This window comes from Galeopterus variegatus, unplaced genomic scaffold, assembly GCF_000696425.1.
Source record: "Galeopterus variegatus unplaced genomic scaffold, G_variegatus-3.0.2 Scaffold516, whole genome shotgun sequence".
Taxonomy (NCBI): domain Eukaryota; kingdom Metazoa; phylum Chordata; class Mammalia; order Dermoptera; family Cynocephalidae; genus Galeopterus; species Galeopterus variegatus.
In genome coordinates, this window is record NW_007726627.1 from 236,636 (window position 1) to 255,016 (window position 18,381).

An 18,381-nucleotide genomic window follows, 5' to 3' on the forward strand; every position below is an offset into this window, starting at 1 on the left:
TCAAAAATCAGTAACATGCCAGGAATAAATCAACACCTTTCAATAATAACTCTTAATGTAAAAGGATTGAATTCCCCACTGAAAAGACATAGACTGATTGGATTAAAAAGATGGACCCAACAGTATGCTGTCTTCAAGAGACTCACCTCACCTGTAAAGACACACACAGACTAAGTAACAGGATGGAAAAAGATATACCATGCAAATAGAAACCCCAAACGAGCTGGAGTAGCTATTTTTTTGTCAGATAAAATAGACTTTAAACCAAAAACCCTAAAAAGACATAAAGAAGGCCAGTATATAATTTAAAAATGGATCTATCCAGCAAGAAGACATAACAGTAATAAATATATATGCACCCAATATTGGAGTAGCCAGATATATAAAGCAAATACTGTTAGGCCTGAAGAAAGATACAGATCCTGACACCATAATGGTAGGGGACCCAAACACTGCACTCTCAACATTGGACAGATCATCTAGGCAAAAAATCAACAGAGAAACACAAGATCTAAACAATACTTTTGACCAATTGGACTTGGTAGACATCTACAGAACATTTCATTCAACATCCACAGAATATACATTCTTCTCATCTGCACATGGAACATTCTCCAGGATAGACCACATTAGGTCACAAATCAAATCTCAACAAACTCAAATAGGAATTATTTTATGTATTTTTTCAGATCACAATGGATTAAAATTAGAAAGCAATAACAAATGAAACTCTGGAATTTATACAGATCCATGGAAATTAAACAACATTCTACAGAATGACATATGGGTCCAAGAAGAAATTAAACAGGAAATCAAAAATTTATTGAAAGTAATGAAAATAGTGACACATCATACCAAAACCTTTGGGATACTGCAAAAGCAGTACAAAGAGGGAATTTTATCCCAATCAATGCTTGCTTCACAAGAATGGAAAGATGGCAGATAAACAACCTAATACTTTGCAGAACTAGAAAAATAAGAACAATCCAACCACAAAGTTAGTAGATGGAAATAAATAATTAAGATTAGAGCAGAACTAAATGAAATGGAAACCCAAAAAAACAATACTAAAGATCAATGAAATAAAAAGTTTGTTTTTCAAGAAATTAAGTAAAATAGATAAGCCATTTAGCTAGGCTAACTAAAGAAAGTAGAGAGAAGACCCAAATAACAAAAATTAGAGATGAAAAAGGAGACATTACAACCAATACCACAAAAATACAAAGAATCATTAGAGCCTATTATAAACAACTATGCACCAAGAAATTTGAAAACTGGGAGGAAACGGACAAGTTTCTGGACATACACAAGCTACCAAAAATACACAGAAAACCTGAACAAACTAATACCAAAGAGACTGAAGCTGTAATCAGCCAAAAAAAAAGCCCAGGACTGGATGGCTTCACTGCAGAATTCATCCAACCTTTAAAGAAGAATTAATACCAATTCTCTACAAACTATTGCAAAAAATTGAAACAGAGGCCATTCTCCCAAACTCATTCTGTGAGGCAAACATCACCCTGATTCCAAAACCAGACAAAGATACAACAAAAAAAGAAAACTACAGGCCAATATCTTTGATGAATATAGATGCAAAAATCCTCAATAAAATATTAGCTAATAGAATACAGCAACACATACATAAAATTATACACCACGATCAAGTGGGATTCATCCCAGGGATGCAAGGATGGTTCAACATACACAAGTCAATAAATGTGATACACCACATCAACAAAATCAAAGACAAAAACCATATGATTATCTCAATAGATGCTAAAAAAGCATTTGACAAAATTCAACATCCCTTCATGACAAAGACTCGCAACAAATTAGTTATAGAAGGAAAATAACTCAACACAATTAAAGCCAAATATGACAAACCCACTGACAATATCATACTGAATGGAGAAAAGTTGAAAGCTTTTCCCTTAAGAATAGGAACAAAATAAAGATGCCCACTCTCGCCACTCCTTTTCAATATAGAATTGGAAGTACTAGCCAGAACAATAAAGGAAGAGAAAGAAATAAAGGGCATCCAGATTGGAATAGATGAAGTCAGATTGTCCCTGTTGCAGATGACATGATCCTATATAGAGAACAGCCTAAAGACTCTACAAAAAAATTCTTAGAGTTGATAAATAATTTCAGCAAAGTTGCAGGATACAAAATCAACAGAACAATCAGTAGCATTTTTATATTCCAACAATGAACTAGCAGAAAAAGAAATCAGGAAAGCTAGCCCATTTACAGTAGTCACCAAAAAAGTAAAATGCCTAGGAATAAAGTTAACCAAGGAGGTGAAGAATCTCTATGATGAGAACTGCAAATCCTTGTTGAGAGAAATTGAAGAGGACACAAGAAGATAGAGAGATATTTCATGCTCGTGGATTGGAAGAATTAACATGAAAATGTCCATACTACCCAAAGTGATCTACAGATTCAGAGCAGCCCCCATCAAAATACTAAAGACGTTCTTCACAGAAATGGAAAAAACATTCTAACATTCATATGGAACAACAAAAGACCCTGAATAGCCAAAGCAATCCTGAACAAAAAAAATAAAGCTGGAGGCATAACACTACCTGACTTCAAACTATACATAGTAACCAAAACAGCATGGTACTGGCATGAAAAAAGACACACAGACCAATGGAACAGAATAGAGAACCCAGAAATCAGCCTATATGCCTACAGCCATCTGATCTTTGACAAAGGCACCAAGAACAGACACTGGGAAAGAGACTGCCTCTTCAATAAATGTTGCTGGGAAAATTGGATGTCCATGTGTAGAAGAATGAAACTAGACCTTTACCTCTCACCATATACCAAAATCAACTCAAAATGGATTAAAGAATTAAATATACATCCTCAAACTATAAAACTTCTGAAAGAAAACATAGGGGAAACACTTCAGGAATTAAGACTGGGCATTGACTTTATGAATATGACCCCAAAAGCACAGACAACCAAAGGAAAAATAAACAAATGGGATTATGTCAAACTAAAGAGCTTCTGCATAGCAAAAGAAACAACAGAATGAAGACAACCAACAGAGTGGGAGAAAATATTTCAAAATATGCATCCAACAAAGGATTAATATGCAGGAATTCAAACAACTTAACAGCAGAAATACAGGTAAACCAATTAAAAAATTGGCAAAGGAGCTGAATAGGCATTTCTCATAGGAAGATATAAGAATGGCCAACAGACATAAAAAAATGCTCACTGTCACTCAGCATTTGGGAAGTGCAAATCAAAACCATATTGAGATATCATCTCACTCCCGTTAGGCTGGCTAATATCCAAAAGACTGAGAATAGCAAATACTGGCCAGGATGGGGAGACAAGGGGAACCCTGCTACATTGTTGGTGGGATTGAAAAATGGCACAGCCATTATGGAAGGTGGTATGGAGGTTCCTCAAACAACTACAGATAGAACTGCCTTATGACCCAGCTATTCCACAGCTGGGTATATACCCAGAGGAATGGAAATCATCATGTCGAAGGGATACCTGTACTCCATGATATTGCAGCTCTATTTACAATAGCCAAGAGTTGGAACCAACCTAAATGCCCATCATCAGACAAGTGGATAGGAAAATGTGGTATATCTACATGATGGAATACTACTCTGCTATAAAAAAAGAATGAAATACTACCATTTGCAGCAACATGGATGGACTGAGAGAAAATTATGATAAGTGAAATAAGCCAGACACAGAAAGAGAAATACCGCCTGTTCTCACTTATATGTGAGAGCAAATAAAAATTAATATAAATAAATAAACAAATAGAGGGGAAAAAGACAACAATCACAATAATTCCTTGAACTTGTTAAGAGACGAGAACAGATATGTTGATGGGGGTGGGAAAGGAAGAGATGAAGAGGGGAAAGGGAGGAATTGGTAAAGGGCTATGAAAATCAGCTACACTGTGTATAATGATAAATAAAAGAAAAATTTTTTTAAAAAAGTAGTACTTTACACAGGGTTCTCCCTGCTAGACTGTGAGCATGGTCAGTAGTGGGTAATTTTAATCCTTATGTCTTTATTCACTCAGCTGAAAGTAACTCCATTCTGTTGTAGGATTAATTTTACAATAAATGAACAACTAATACCATGTTATTTTATAATGTCAATATTTTTACATGTTGGCATTAAACTGTAGATGTGATTTTCAGAATGTTTTTATTTTATTATCTGGAGATTGGGTCAAATTTTCATGAGTTTAACTTTTTAATATCACATTATAGTGAATTTGCTGCAGATTGCTAGGAAGTAAAGTGAGAATTTTGTTTTTTATGAGACATTTAGTTAAGAGTTTTAACCAAAGAAATGGCTTGAGTCATTATGTATGAGACTGTTGTTTATTTCTCAGATAACGGGTTAACATGCCCAGGTTGTACTGTTCATGGGCATGTCTGCTTGACTTAAAGTTTGTTTTTCTTCACCATAGGCTAACAATGCTAAGAGAGGCCTCCAATGAAATTGTGGCTGAAAAAGAGGCTGAAGTTAAATTGCCAGAGGGCAGTAGCTGTACAGAAGACTTAAGTTCATGCACTAGTGTTCCTGAAATCAATGAAAACAGGAGTAGAAAAGAAAACTACCGTGCCAAAGACATTAGAAGTCAGCCACCTACTGGAATACCCACCCTGGTGAATATTCAGCTCCTAAAACACATAGCTTATAGGCACCATGTAGACTAAGGAGATGTATGGTTGTCTCTTCAGGTGTAATTCCATGTTAGGATTATATGCCAAAAGCTGATTATGAAAGGCATTTGTGGGAATAGGCTCTAAGAAGCATTATAAATGCTTTAAAGTTTTTAAATGGCCAAAAATATTAATTCTCCACTTGTAGTTGATATAAGAAGAAATATAGTTTAGATCTCTATAAGTGTCCTGTGATTTTTTTTTTTTTTTGGTGGCTGGCCTGTATGGAGATCTGAACCCTTGACCTTGGTGTAATCAACACTGCTTGTGAATATTTTTAAGTATTTTCTGAATTTCTTGGATAAAAGCAGGGTAATTGTATCAAGTTGGACATATGTTATAAGTTTATTTCTATTTTAAACATGAAGCAGGCATTTTAAGTTCATTTATGTTAAATGATGTTCTGATTGCAGTCTCCTCTGGAAGGTGGCAGATGACTTGGTTTAGGCACAGGTGCCAGCCAAGTTATTAAACAGATAATTTGCTAGGTAAGTGAGAGAAGTGTTAAGACTGCCGTCCCCAAATAGGGAAAATTATTTTCAAGCTTTGAGGATGCTGGCACACTTGGGATGTTGGTAATGAAGTTTAGAAAATTCCAATTCTTTATCCCTGTGAAAATAATATTATACCCTTTCTGAGGGGAGTTTCATCAAGAGGCAGATTAGGAATTGAGTTATACCTATAAGTGAAAAATAGACATCTGTCTGTGCCTACAGAGTTTGTATCTTGAGAAACTTCCATTTTTACTTAAATTTTATTTTTGATGCATTTCCAAAGATTCAGTAAAAATCCATACTCAGCTTCACAACAGTTGTTATATTCATATATGTATAATTGCACATTTAATTTAAATCTACAACCTTGTAGTGTATTTTTATTTTCTTATATTTGCTTATTTTTTATTCTGAAAAAATTCTAATCAGAAAGATGAATAATGTTTAATAATGATATATTCCCAAATAAGATTTTTTTATAGAACCTCTTTAAATGTAAACCTTCATTTTTAAGTCTAATGGTTGGAGCTGACACCTCTATTGATGGATAACCTTGTTGGACAGGTATCATCCTACCTACTATGGGTGACTTCCAAGAACTCAGTAGAAAACCATTCTTCCCAGCTTTCTTTCAAACGTACTATTCTCTGCAATGCAAAGCCTTTCTCTCAGGAATGGCCTAGTGCTAGATGAGTCTCCGTTGTAACATTAGATATTCCTTTCATACTTAGAAGAAAGGAGCATAAATGTGTACATATCTCTCAGCTCCTGACAAATTACTAACTTCTCTTGTAGGTTGATAAAGAGACAAATACTGATGAAGCAGTTAATGATAATATGGCAGTTCGCCCCAAAGACTGCAGCAGCCTGAGTTCTCGGCAGCATCCCTTTGTGAGGAGCAGTGTGATAGTGCGCTCACAAACTTTTTCTCCGGGAGAGCGGAACCAGTACATCTGCAGGGTAAGGTACAGTGTTCGTACGGGGCACTGAGGACTGCAGCTGCTTCCCCTGGTAGTGAGTAGCCTGTTAACAACAAGACACTGCACACTGGGAATCTTCAAAGTCTGTCTACAAACACTAGTGGCTAGAAGTGTTATAAAATATATGCAGAATATCACACTCATTGGTTTAATTAAATGTCTCATTGGTTCTAACATGATTTACTTATTTAGTAAATAAGTGACATTTAAGGATCTGGGTGCTAAGTATATTTGGACTTGAGTTTGTACTTAGAAACCTAAAGTGACTTTTGAGATATATATTTTGTATATTTCTGCTCTTTACCATACATATTTCAAACCATGTTAGTCCTGCTGAACTGAAAATTGTGAATTAGATTTTAGAGCAAAAATCATCTCTTACTAATGCCTCTAGACACTCTAGAATCACATTTATAGTTCTGTAAAGAAAATTGTGGGATTTGCATGAACTTACCAAATTCTGCTTCTAGAAGTATTTGTGATTTATAGTAAGATAGATTTAATATTATATGATGAGTTAGAAATACTTTTAAAATTCTAAATTTATCCATTCACTTCAATGAATATTTTTGTTAAGCACCCACTATTAAGTACTTTCCTATATACTTGGGATTCATCCAGAAACAAAAGAGACCCAGAGACCCAACCCTGCAGAGTTTACATTCTTGTGAGTTGAGCCAGACCATGATCAATAAATATGATGAATAACTATGAAGTACCTTGGATCAATGCTATAGGAAAAAAATAGAGCAATTTAAGAGGGTTAAATTTAAGATAAGTAGGATTTCAGAGTAGGCCTCTTTGATAAGGTGACATTTCAGCAAAGACTTGAACTAGGGGAGGATGTGAGTGTGGGCTGTCTGAGCTATGAGTATTCTAAATAGCACAGACTGTGTCTTAACTTTGACCTTGGGCTCTGTACTTTATGCAAACCTTTCTTTAAAGAAAAGAATATCACGTATTAGCCAAAAATACAAAGGATAATTTTATTTTTAAAAATGTATACTTAACATACAACTTTTGATAACTGCTATCAAAATGCAGTTATTTAAATTTTTTAAGAAAATGAAGTTATTTAAGAAAAGCATAGAGAAAAGCTTGTTTGGGGAGGATTTTCTTACAGAAATAAACTCATATTATTACTACTTGCTTTATTTGATAAACTTCTCAGTTGTGAACTTCCACATGCCCTCTGTTTATTAGTGTTTTTTTGTTTTGCTTTGTTTTAATCTTTTGTTGCCAGTTAAATCGAAGTGACAGTGACAGTTCAACCCTGGCTAAAAAATCACTGTTTGTGAGAAACTCCACTGAACGGCGCAGTTTGAGGGTCAAAAGGGTATGTATTCCCTCTGCTACATCCCACTGTCCTAGACCAATCCAAAATCATGAATTGCAAAACATAAACTCCAAAACTGTTGAGTGTTAGTGCTCCATGCTGTTGAATGAAGCCACCGTGACTAGACAGAGATGCAACTGTCATGTCAGTTATAGAGACAGAGAGGATGTGCTTGAGAGCATTCATTCATCCCTGGTTTGGAACCTGTGTTAATTAAGGCTGGAATTTTAGTTTGCAGTGTCTCTGGAGAAGGGGCTTGCTGAGTTCTTAAGTGTATCGACAGTAGGCTGAACACATTTCTGATGATGGCTGCTGTGTCTCCACCCCATGTCTGGCTATTGAGCAACTGTGGGAAGAGTGTAAAACCCAGTGCCTTTTCTGAAGGAGCAAACATTATGGTATTATAGGAGGAATACACACTTTTTGTAATTTGCTTAAACAGATATTAGAAGGTTAAAGTTAATGTGGGTGGCAGCTCAGGTCAAGTTTTCCTGTAGACTGTTGGTCTCTGGATGAGTTTTATGGATAAGTATGAGGAAATATTTAAACAAGTTAAAAGTTTGGACTGTTCAAATAGTTCAGAAATTCTTGTTTACTTACCAACAGCTGAAATAACTAAAGGAAAGTTACTTGTTTACTGTTATCATTTTGGCTTAAAATGTGTTGTTTGGAAATCAGAGCACTGCGTGTGACTGAGCTTTGGGATAGTGAGGTCGCCACCTTCAGGAGTCCACGGTCTAGAAGAGGGACTCAGAGGTGCATAGGAGACTGTTAAAAGCATGCAGGGTGTTAGAAGGAATGAGCTCATCTGGTCGGAATTCTGAAAGGCTTCACGGTAGAGGTCTGTGATCTCGGTGCCTGCATAAAATTTCAAAAGAAAATGGTAGCTTTGGGGCAGGAGGTTTTGGGGGATAGGGTGCATACTAAGTGCTGTCAGTAGGTGGCTTGAAATGACGCCGGGGCAGGAAAACACACAGGTAATGAGGAGTGTTAGGTTGGGCAGAGCTCTGGCACTGTGGACAGGAAGACTGGGTCTGGAGACTGGGAGGGAGAGTTAGAGGAATCATTGTCATAGTGCCACTCTGGTTTCTGTACAGAGGACTAGATGTATGGCTAAGCAGCATTTGTCTCCCTCAGCTTAACTTCCTAGTTACCTGAAGGTAATAAAAGCATTTTTCTTTTTTCTAAAGGCAGATATGCTGGCATTTATTTAGCAGTCAGCATTTTCAGGAAATTCTGAGGTATAGATCTTTCACATTACCAAACGTTATGCTTAAAAAGCACCTAAATTTTTATCATCCTGGATGAAAATTCTTCTCAACTGCTTTCTCAATTGCCTGCTTTCTTAACGAGCTCATACTTTACAGATTGGTTGCACTCAGAAATTTTAACCAGAAGTGTTTATACATCGAATGAAGCTAAAAACAGTTGGGTTATTGATAAACTTAGCTATTAGAACTACTTTAACCAGACAAAGGTTAATCCTGAAGCGTTATGTAGGAGATGGTTTTTGAATTTTTTTTAAAATTTATTTATTATTGTTATTATTTTACATTCTAAGATGTCGTAGAGCAGTAGGAAGGTGGGGGAGGGAAGCAGAGGTTGAGGTGCACGGGCGGGGTTGGCCCATGGTCAGCTCCTTTGCTGGCCTGGTTGTGGAGGGCAGCAGAGGGGGGTGGTGGTGGGGGAATGAAGCTCATGGGACCCCCCAGCTCTAGCTTGGGAGCCAGGGGAGTTTCTGGTGGTGGCACAGTTGTCTCTGGGCTGGATTCAAATGTCAGGAGACATGGCTGAGGCCCTCACCCCCATGCTGGCTTGGGGGCCCAGTGGGCTTCCGGTGGCAGGTTGGTCATTGCCAGGCTGGATATGGCATTGGAGGGGTGTGGCTGAGGCCCTTGGACACCCCTCATCCTGGCTTGGGAGCCCTTCTAGGTTTTATAGGTGTTCTTTGGTTGGACCTTTACTGGTTAATATCAGAACTTTGATATTTGACTTACAGTGAATTCTGAAGGTGTTGGACCTTTACTGGTTAATAGCAGAAATTTGTCTCTGATCTGTGGGGGTTTTGTGGTTTCTTTCAGTTCTGTGTTGGATTATTTGCTGTTCCCACCACTTAAACTCTGCAACTGGAACTCATTTGTTGTCCTTTGCTTACATCTAAAATGGGGGAACTTCCTGTGGGGACCAGCACTTGAGCCGTGTGGTTGAGCTAAATTGCTGCTTTGCTGCTGATTCTCTGGAGAAGGCTTTTTGTGCAGCTCACATTTTAATTGTTGACCTTGTAAGCACTTCTGGGCCTTGTGAGGTCCAGTACATCTGGGTTGTGTGGAAACTCTGGTCTGGGCCTGAGTCTTTTCAGCAAACTGCACGTCCTGCAGTTCTATATTCCTGACCAGTCTCCACTGAGTGGGCCTGTGCTGATTGGTGGGCAGATCAACTGTCCCTGCTGTGCCCCAGTGTTCCCCCAGTGGGCCCTTCCCCTTCACTGCCCCTACTCAAAACACTTCCCATGGGGTGGGCCATGCACCAGTCCCTTGCAATGACTCACCAGCCTTTGAGTGGCTCCTTTTTTCAGTTGTCTGTGGCCCCTCACCCATATGTGGGTCCACGGGAACCCCATTAGTGATCTTCCTGGCCTGGGGGGCACTAAGGCCCTCCTTTCTCCTGCACTCACCAAGCAACTTCACAAAAGGGCCCAGCTGCATTTTTTGCCAGCTCTTGCTCCGTGTGCTTACCAGGGCCAGCCTTGAAATGGTCAGGGCTCAAAACGGTTGGGGTGGTCCCTTCTTCCTCTCATTGCAGCTTCTCCCACCTTCATCATCTCCATAGGTCTCTCCTCCTCTTCCCCGAGCTCTAGCAGCCCCAGCTTGGCAGTCTTTGCTGTTTAATAGTTGTAAATTGGTTGATTGTGGGAGAGAGTGATGCTGGGGACCATCTATTCCACCATCTTTATTCTGGATCCGGTCTTGAATGGTTTTTGAAATAGATACAGTTTGATAGAAATGAGTGAGGAATGGTATTCTGACTTAGAAATTATAGCATGAAAAAGGTGTAGAGGTGTAAGAGAATAAAAGCATCTGCAAAGATCAGTAAGAGGTTTACCTGTGGGTCAGGAGATTAGAGAGTGCTCCTTGGCAGTGGTGTGCTGGTCCCTCCTCATACTGGCCCACGAATACCAGTTGTGCATGTCTCTTCTCAATCCAGTGACATCACATTGATAGCTTGAGAACAGTTACGGTGGGAGTATTTACACGATAGAAATCAGCAACACTTACATACCAGTGTTCCCTCCCCCCGGCAAGGAGCAGTTTTTGATCATTTACCAGCAGACCACTGAACACTGAGGTCCTAGAAAGGCTCCATGCATGTGACTACTAGCAAATATTTCTGATTCTTAGACACGAATAACACACTCAAAGAGAATGGGTGTCTAGGTGATTCTTACTGTGTAATACTTCGTTAGAGAGGGCAGAGGTTGAATAAAGGGAACCTAAGAAGAAGAAGAATGTTACAGAAGCCTTGCCCCTAAATTTTTAGTGAACATACAATATGTGCTGGACAAGGAGGAGGAGGAAAAGGAGGAGACAGTAAAAGCTATTCTGACTGGGGCTAAGGCTAGGAAATAAGGACATATGGGCTGTCTCCCTCTTCATCTGTCATGAGCACCACCATTGTTCCAGATCTTCAAACTAGAGTACTTTCCAAGTTTGAGTCCCTTAAGTATCAGTTCTTATTAGTCATCTCTTAGTTTCCATTCCCACCACCAACAGTCTAGGCAAGAAATACCTCCTGTTCCCCTCTGCTTGTGCAGTCTGCCCCAGCCTAGTTTAAATTCTTTTCCTCAAGTTAGTCTGCCCAGTCCTGAATGGTCTGTCCCTTCCCTAACTTACTGTGGCACTTAAAGCACTAAGTGAGGGTTATACCATCACTTCCAGGGAGCAAAGAAGAACAATCCTATCAGGTGCCAGGAAGGAGGAAAAACAGAATAATCACTGCCCATATAGTAAGGGTGTTTTGTTATTGTTTTGTTTTTAACTATCCAGACGGTATGCCAGCCAGTCCTGAGAAGAACAGCGCAAGAATGCCCAGTGCGTACATCTCTAGACTTAGAACTGGATCTTCAGGCATCTCTAACCCGGCAGAGTCGCCTCAATGATGAGCTGCAGGCCCTGAGGGGCTTGAGGCAAAAGCTGGAAGAACTGAAAGCTCAAGGAGAGACTGACCTTCCACCAGGTGTGCTGGAGGATGAGAGATTCCAGAAGCTCCTGAAACAAGCTGAGAAGCAGGTACAGATCTCGGTGTCTTGTCATCCCTGAGGAGCTTGCACAAAGGTCATCTTTTTAAAGCCCACCCTATAGAAGGTATCCAACTTATACCTCAGTTTTGCTCAAAAGTCTTCAGACCCTTTTTCTAGAACTTGGAACACATGTTTCCCCACTATTGTAAGGTGTCTTAGTCCATTTGTGTTGCTATAACAGAAATACCTGAAATGGGGTAATTTATAAGGAAAAGAGGTTTACTTGGCTTATGATTCTGGGACAGCTGCATCTGGCATGGGCCTCAGGCTGCTTCTACTCATGGCGGAAAGCAACAGGCAGCCGGCAGGTACAAGCAGATCACATGGGGAGAGGGAGCAAGAGAGAGAGAGGAGGTGCCAGGGTCTTTTAAACAACGAGCTCTCGTGGGAACTAATAGAGCGAGAACTCACTCATTACTCTCCCCTCCCCCAGGGAGAGCATTAATCCATTCATGAGGAATCCACCCCCATGACTCAGTTTCCGACACTGCCACATTGGAGATCAAATTTCCACATGAGTTTTGGGGGGACAACACATCCAAACTCTATAACAAGGCTTTTTATTTTTACCCAGAATATTGCTAAAATAATGGTAACATGACCCACCAAGGTGCAGATAAGAGGTCCCCCACCACCCCACCCCACAGCTGCAGTTTTGGTGGCCACTGGCCGCCTGGCAAGAAGGGAGTATGGCTGCAGGGGAAATGGTTGTTGTAATTTCTCCTCAGCATTTTTCTCTGTCTCAACATGAGACTTGGCAAATAGTATAACTCAACATAAATGACACATTGTGCTTGAATTTTCTACTAATAGCTCTTTAAGATTCATTAACCACATTAATTGTAAGGACATTGCTAATTGTAATGTTTCTACATTTACACTTTGTTTTTTCTCTTCAAGAAAGATTACACTTCATTACTGGTATTCTTCCTTGCCTTTCACCTGACAATTATACAAAATAAGATAAAATCACTGATTAAAAAATAGGGTATTTTTAAGAGACCATTTCTATTGTTCTACCACCTAAATATTATAAAGTTTTTAAGAATTTGCATACGTATGAAATGGGTTTATTCTCTCAAGATTAGAATTTATATTTTGATATAGAAATGTGTGTTCACATCCATATATAATATACAAATAGAATTTTCCATATAGCTGAAATATTACAAATGCCAAGACATTATTTTTTTTTTTTCAACCCCTTTGGATGGGAATCTGAAATAGATGAGGCACTTCCTTAAACTAATAGAAAATGTTGTTTGTAATATAAACTTTTTTTATTTTTTTGGCCCAAAGTTATTTTGAGATCTTGTTGTATATGGAACTGTAGGGAAAGTTTAAATCATGTAGCTGACCAGTGCTATTAATCGTAGATGGAATTCAGAAACTTAATGAATGAATTTTAGGAATTACAGATACTAATAATTTTTAAAGAAACTCTGAGCAACAAAACATATTACCTATCTGTATTATATCCCACCTGATAGAAAGAAGCCTTCACACGCAATAGGACCTCAGTAAATGTTTGTTTAGTATGGAGTTGAATTGTCAGCCTTATGTTTGACACCACAGTGAATACAGGGAGCAACAAAACATATTACCTATCTGTATTATATCCCACCTGATAGAAAGAAGCCTTCACACACAATAGGACCTCAGTAAATGTTTGTTTAGTATGGAGTTGAATTGTCAGCCTTATGTTTGACACCACAGTGAATACAGGATAATTAGATGCTGTGGTGCGTCAGTAAAGGAGATGAGCCAGACTCCCCAGGTCCACAAGAGAAATTGCTTTCTGGGGAGATCAGGAATGGTTTCATGGAGGTGGTGGCACTTAAACTGGCTTTGAAAGCAGGTAGCGGAACTTCATCCCTTGGGGATGAGATGCCTGGCAGGCACAGGACCCTACATTAGTAAAGGTCTAGATGGCTCCAGACATTGAAGGGCTCTGGGCAATAGCCTACAGGAGAGTGGGGCCCATAGTAGGCTGCCTTTTTACTAAATGGGAAATTGAGTTAAAAGCTGAAATGACCTAATCTCCATAATGATAACCATCATTTTCACTCTTGGGTCTTTTAATGCAACATTAGCAATAACCTCAAATGCTTGGTTGACTTCAACTTACTTTAATATCATGGAGAAGCATCACAGTCTTGACCTTATGAGTCAAAGGCTTTCAAAGCTGGACTGGAGTTTTGCAACTATAGGTATAAATAGAACTTGTCGTCTTCGGGTTTTTTTGTTGCTTGTTTCTTTCTAGTTTGTCATGGTATGAAATTTGAGATTCCTAAGTATCAATAATTATAAAAACTTTAGGAGTTACTTGAGTTACTTGTTTCACTTAGTATCATAATGCTAAAATTCATTCATAAATTACTTGTTACTGCGGTTTGTTTTGACCGTTGTTTAATCTTCATGTGTAGAAAGAAGCTCAATAAAGTAAAAAATCTGTTCTTTGAAAACAATAACAACAACAAAAAGACAAATCTCTGGCAAGACTGATGAAGAGAAAATACAAATAAAGATAATATACAGGTGAAAAGGAACAGAACTACAGATAAATTTGAGATTTAAAACATAGTTGAATACTATCAAAAATATATGACCACAGTTTGGACAACATATTAGAACTGAAGAAAGAATGGGGGGGAAAGGTTGAAAATTCTATAACTCTTAAAGAAATGAGAGCAGTGATTAAAAATCTATCCAAGAAATATAAGGTCTAATTTTATAGTCTAGTTCCACCAAACTTTCAAAGAACAGATTATCTCAATTTTATGCAAACTCTTTCAGACACTGGAAAAAGAGAGAACATTCCATACTCGTTCTATGTGGCCAACATCCTTGATGCAAAACTAAACAAAGACATTATCAAAAAGGAAAATCATAGGCCAGTTTCATATATGAATGTGAATACAAGAATCCTAACTAAAATATCAGTAAATAGAATCCAACAATAAAAAATACATTTTGACCATGTTGAATTGTGTAAGGATTTTTTAGTATTAGAAAAAAATCTATTAATATAATTAATAACTAACAGCTTACGGAGAAAAACCATTGATCAACTCAGTGTATGTGGGAAAATATTGACAAACATCAAAACACATTATGTTTAAAACTCTCAGTAAATTAGAAAGAGACAGAAACTTCCTTAACTTGATAAAGAATATCCTAAAGCAAACGTGATCCTAAATAGACAAACTTTGGAATCATTCCCTTTAAAATAAGACACAAGACAGTCAACACTACACTCTTTTGTTCACCATTGGGTTAGGAATTCTAATCAGTGCTGTCAGGCAAGAAAAAAAGTAGAAGCAGATTAGAAAGGAGAAAGCAAAGCTGTCATTATTGGCAGATAACACGGTTGTGTGCATGAAAAAATCTGCAAGTTATTACAAATAAGAGACTTTAACGAGAGGGTAAATAGAAGAGTGATATGAAAGTCTCTTGCATTTCTGTACATCAGCCAGAAACAACTAGAAAATATAATTTTGAATATTTACAACAATATCAAAGAATGTCAAGTATTAAGTAATAAATTTGACAAAAATATGCAGTACAGTGTCGGGAAAATTACAAAACTTTATGAGGAGAAATGTAAAAACACCTAAATTTATGGAGAAATTTACCACATTCATGGAGAGCCAAGGTTAGCAAACTTTTCCTATAAAGGGCCATATACTAAATATTTCAAGCTTTTTGGACCATATGGTCTTAGTGCTACCACTCAACTTGCCATTGTACCACAAAAACAGCCATAGACAAGATGTAAGTAAGTGTCTGTGGCTGTGTTCTAATACAACTTTATTCAAAGAAAACAGATGGCAGGCCATAGTATGCCAACCCCTGATGCAGGGGAAGAATTAATATTGTGGAGACGGTCAGTTCTCCCTAAAAGGTACAAAAGAGTCAGTGTAATTCCCAGTAAAATGCCTACATGAATCATTATGGATGTTGATATAATTAGTGGAAGAATAAAGGGCAAAGAATAGCCAAGATACTTCTGGAGAAGAAAAACAAGGAGAGGGACTTGCCCTATAAGAAATCAGGATTTATCTAACTTCTAAAGTAGTTAGTATGGAATTGGTGGGGGAATCAAGAGATTGCTTATGGCATGAAATAGCTCAGAAACTGGCACACGTGTGTGTAGAGCATTGCTGTGTGATGGAGGTGGCATGTCAGCCAGTGGGTAAAGGACAGACTGTTGGATAAACAAACTCGTATGGAAAAATGATAGTCCCTGCCTTATATACAAGTATCAGCTCCAGGTAGATTAAGGACTTCAGTGTTGAAAATAAAAGTTGAAAATGCACAGTAAAAAATACGGGATGTATCTTAACACATTTTGATTTTCATATCTCTCGTGCCTAGTCTGTGAATACCTAGTTGATGATAAGGTAGATTGGGGCAAAATTATTGAGAGCCTTGAATGCCTACATAGTGGGGAGCCACCAAAGGTTTCTAGAGAGTTGCTCTTTGGAAGGGTAGTGTAGCAATGATGGGCGATGGGCAGCTAGAGTGGGAGGCTCCTTCCCAGTCTCCACAAAATGAAGCGAGAGGGGCTTTGGCAAATCCAAGTAGTGTGTCTAATACTGACTGAAATAGAAGATGAAGGGATTCTTTCAAATGTAAAAGTATCACGAATATACTAAGTGTTTTTTTGTTTTTTGTTTTTGTTTTTTTTTAATTGCCTTTCATTGTAGGATTCTCCTAAGATTGCTGTTGTTGATGGATGATTCAAGGTTTGGGGGTTATGAGGGTGACTTGTTTTTCTTCTACACTAAAGAAATCCTTGGATTTTATCTTACTCTAAGTAGAAGGAAAGTGGAAGGAATATAGGACCCTACAAACCCAAGGAAATCTTTAGGGCAGACTTAGACATGCTGCTCAGAGTCAACCTCTGAAATCCTGCGGTCAGGTAAGGGTTGATGTTTGATACACACATGTTCATTTTAATGATTTGTCCTTTAATGGGCCAGTCAAAATGTGTGTTTGGTTTAGCTACAGAAAATTTTGAGAGGGGTTTCTTGTGAAACTTGAGCAGAAGGTATTCCCTATAAAAAACAAACCAACCTCTTCGACCCAAGGAAATCTTTAGGGCAGACTTAGACATGCTGCTCAGAGTCAACCTCTGAAATCCTGTGGTCAGGTAAGGGTTGATGTTTGATACACACATGTTCATTTTAATGATTTGTCCTTTAATGGGCCAGTCAAAATGTGTGTTTGGTTCAGCTACAGAAAATTTTGAGAGGGGTTTCTTGTGAAACTTGAGCAGAAGGTATTCCCTATAAAAAACAAACCAACCTCTTCGTACAAATCCTCCTTGTCGAACTCCTGTGGTACCTTCAGCCTGGCATGTAAAATCCACCTTTGCTCCTATTACAGTGCCTTCTGGTAGACATTCCATCCAACCTTGACAGAAATCTCCTCTGCCTCATTAAAATGGCTGATCTTGTTTACCAGCCATGATTTTAAGTTTTGCTTGCCCCCTGCCTGCCACTAGAATAAAGGATTTCACCTTGACTTACTGGTGAATAGGTAAGTAAGTACAACCTATACAGTGTGATGAGAAACTGACTAGTGGGCACTGTCAGTGGCCCCAGGATAGCTTGGCCACATGAGGGCCTGTCCCCTGCCCTCAGGGATAGGCACAGCCATCGTGTGGGCACCCTTGGTCCAGCCTATGCCAGTGGCTCTGGGACCAAGTTCCAGGAGTACCAGGGTCTAGAGATATCAGATCAAATCAGTTAGTATTTCCTAGGGTCCTTGTGTAGGACGCAGTTTTATACTTGACCCTCAACTCTTCTGACAGACTGTTCTGACACAGGAGTGTTTTATGCTGTTCTGTTACCAGCATCTCACACGATGTTCACAGTCATGATCTAGGAAAATAATGGCAGTGATAGGGGAAAAGTGGCCAATTTGCTCTTCCAAGGGTGCCAAGATCCCTGATGCTCCTTGTTTGTTTGGTATTTTTCATGCCTGTCATACCAACCTATCATGCTGTTCTCAGTGACAAAAATAAACATAGAAATGTCAGGTAGACTTTCCAAACATAAAATGAAGTTGAACTAAATTCTCTTGTAAGTGACCTCTTTGAAAATTGTCATCCCTGTCATTCAGTGCAACCATTTGTGTGGCATGGGTGATATTTTTTCTTTTCATCTCCTAATTGCTAGCATTTGATTATCTCTCTTGCAAGTCACCATCTGAACATGGGTGCTGGCTGAAATGCCTGACTGGCACTACCATTTCCTCTGCCTGCCTCAGAACCAATGTCTCCATATGGGGGCTGCCATAGCTATGTGGGGTTTTTGATTTTTTTAAATCTCAGCATAATCCAGCACTCTTCTGTACAAAGCCGAGTGTAGTTGGCCTTACTAGCAGATTTTACCAATGTCTCCATATGGGGGCTGCCATAGCTATGTGGGGTTTTTGATTTTTTTAAATCTCAACATAATCCAGCACTCTTCTGTACAAAGCCGAGTGTAGTTGGCCTTACTAGCAGATTTTACTTTCCAGTAGAGTTCACTTTCAAGCCTCATGGGATGCA

General features: G+C 38.6%; 1 protein-coding gene across 1 annotated transcript in view; it reads left to right on the plus strand.

Annotated features, from left to right (window-relative positions):
• The window catches only part of WWC2 (WW and C2 domain containing 2), a 131,941-nt gene that overhangs the window by 94,024 nt on the left and 19,536 nt on the right, over positions 1-18,381 (plus strand). Inside the window, exons 18-21 of the mRNA XM_008569600.1 lie at positions 4,460-4,658; positions 6,005-6,169; positions 7,433-7,525; positions 11,569-11,811. Of these exons, the coding sequence (XP_008567822.1) occupies positions 4,460-4,658; positions 6,005-6,169; positions 7,433-7,525; positions 11,569-11,811 (700 nt within the window). The remainder of the gene's footprint in view (positions 1-4,459; positions 4,659-6,004; positions 6,170-7,432; positions 7,526-11,568; positions 11,812-18,381) is intronic.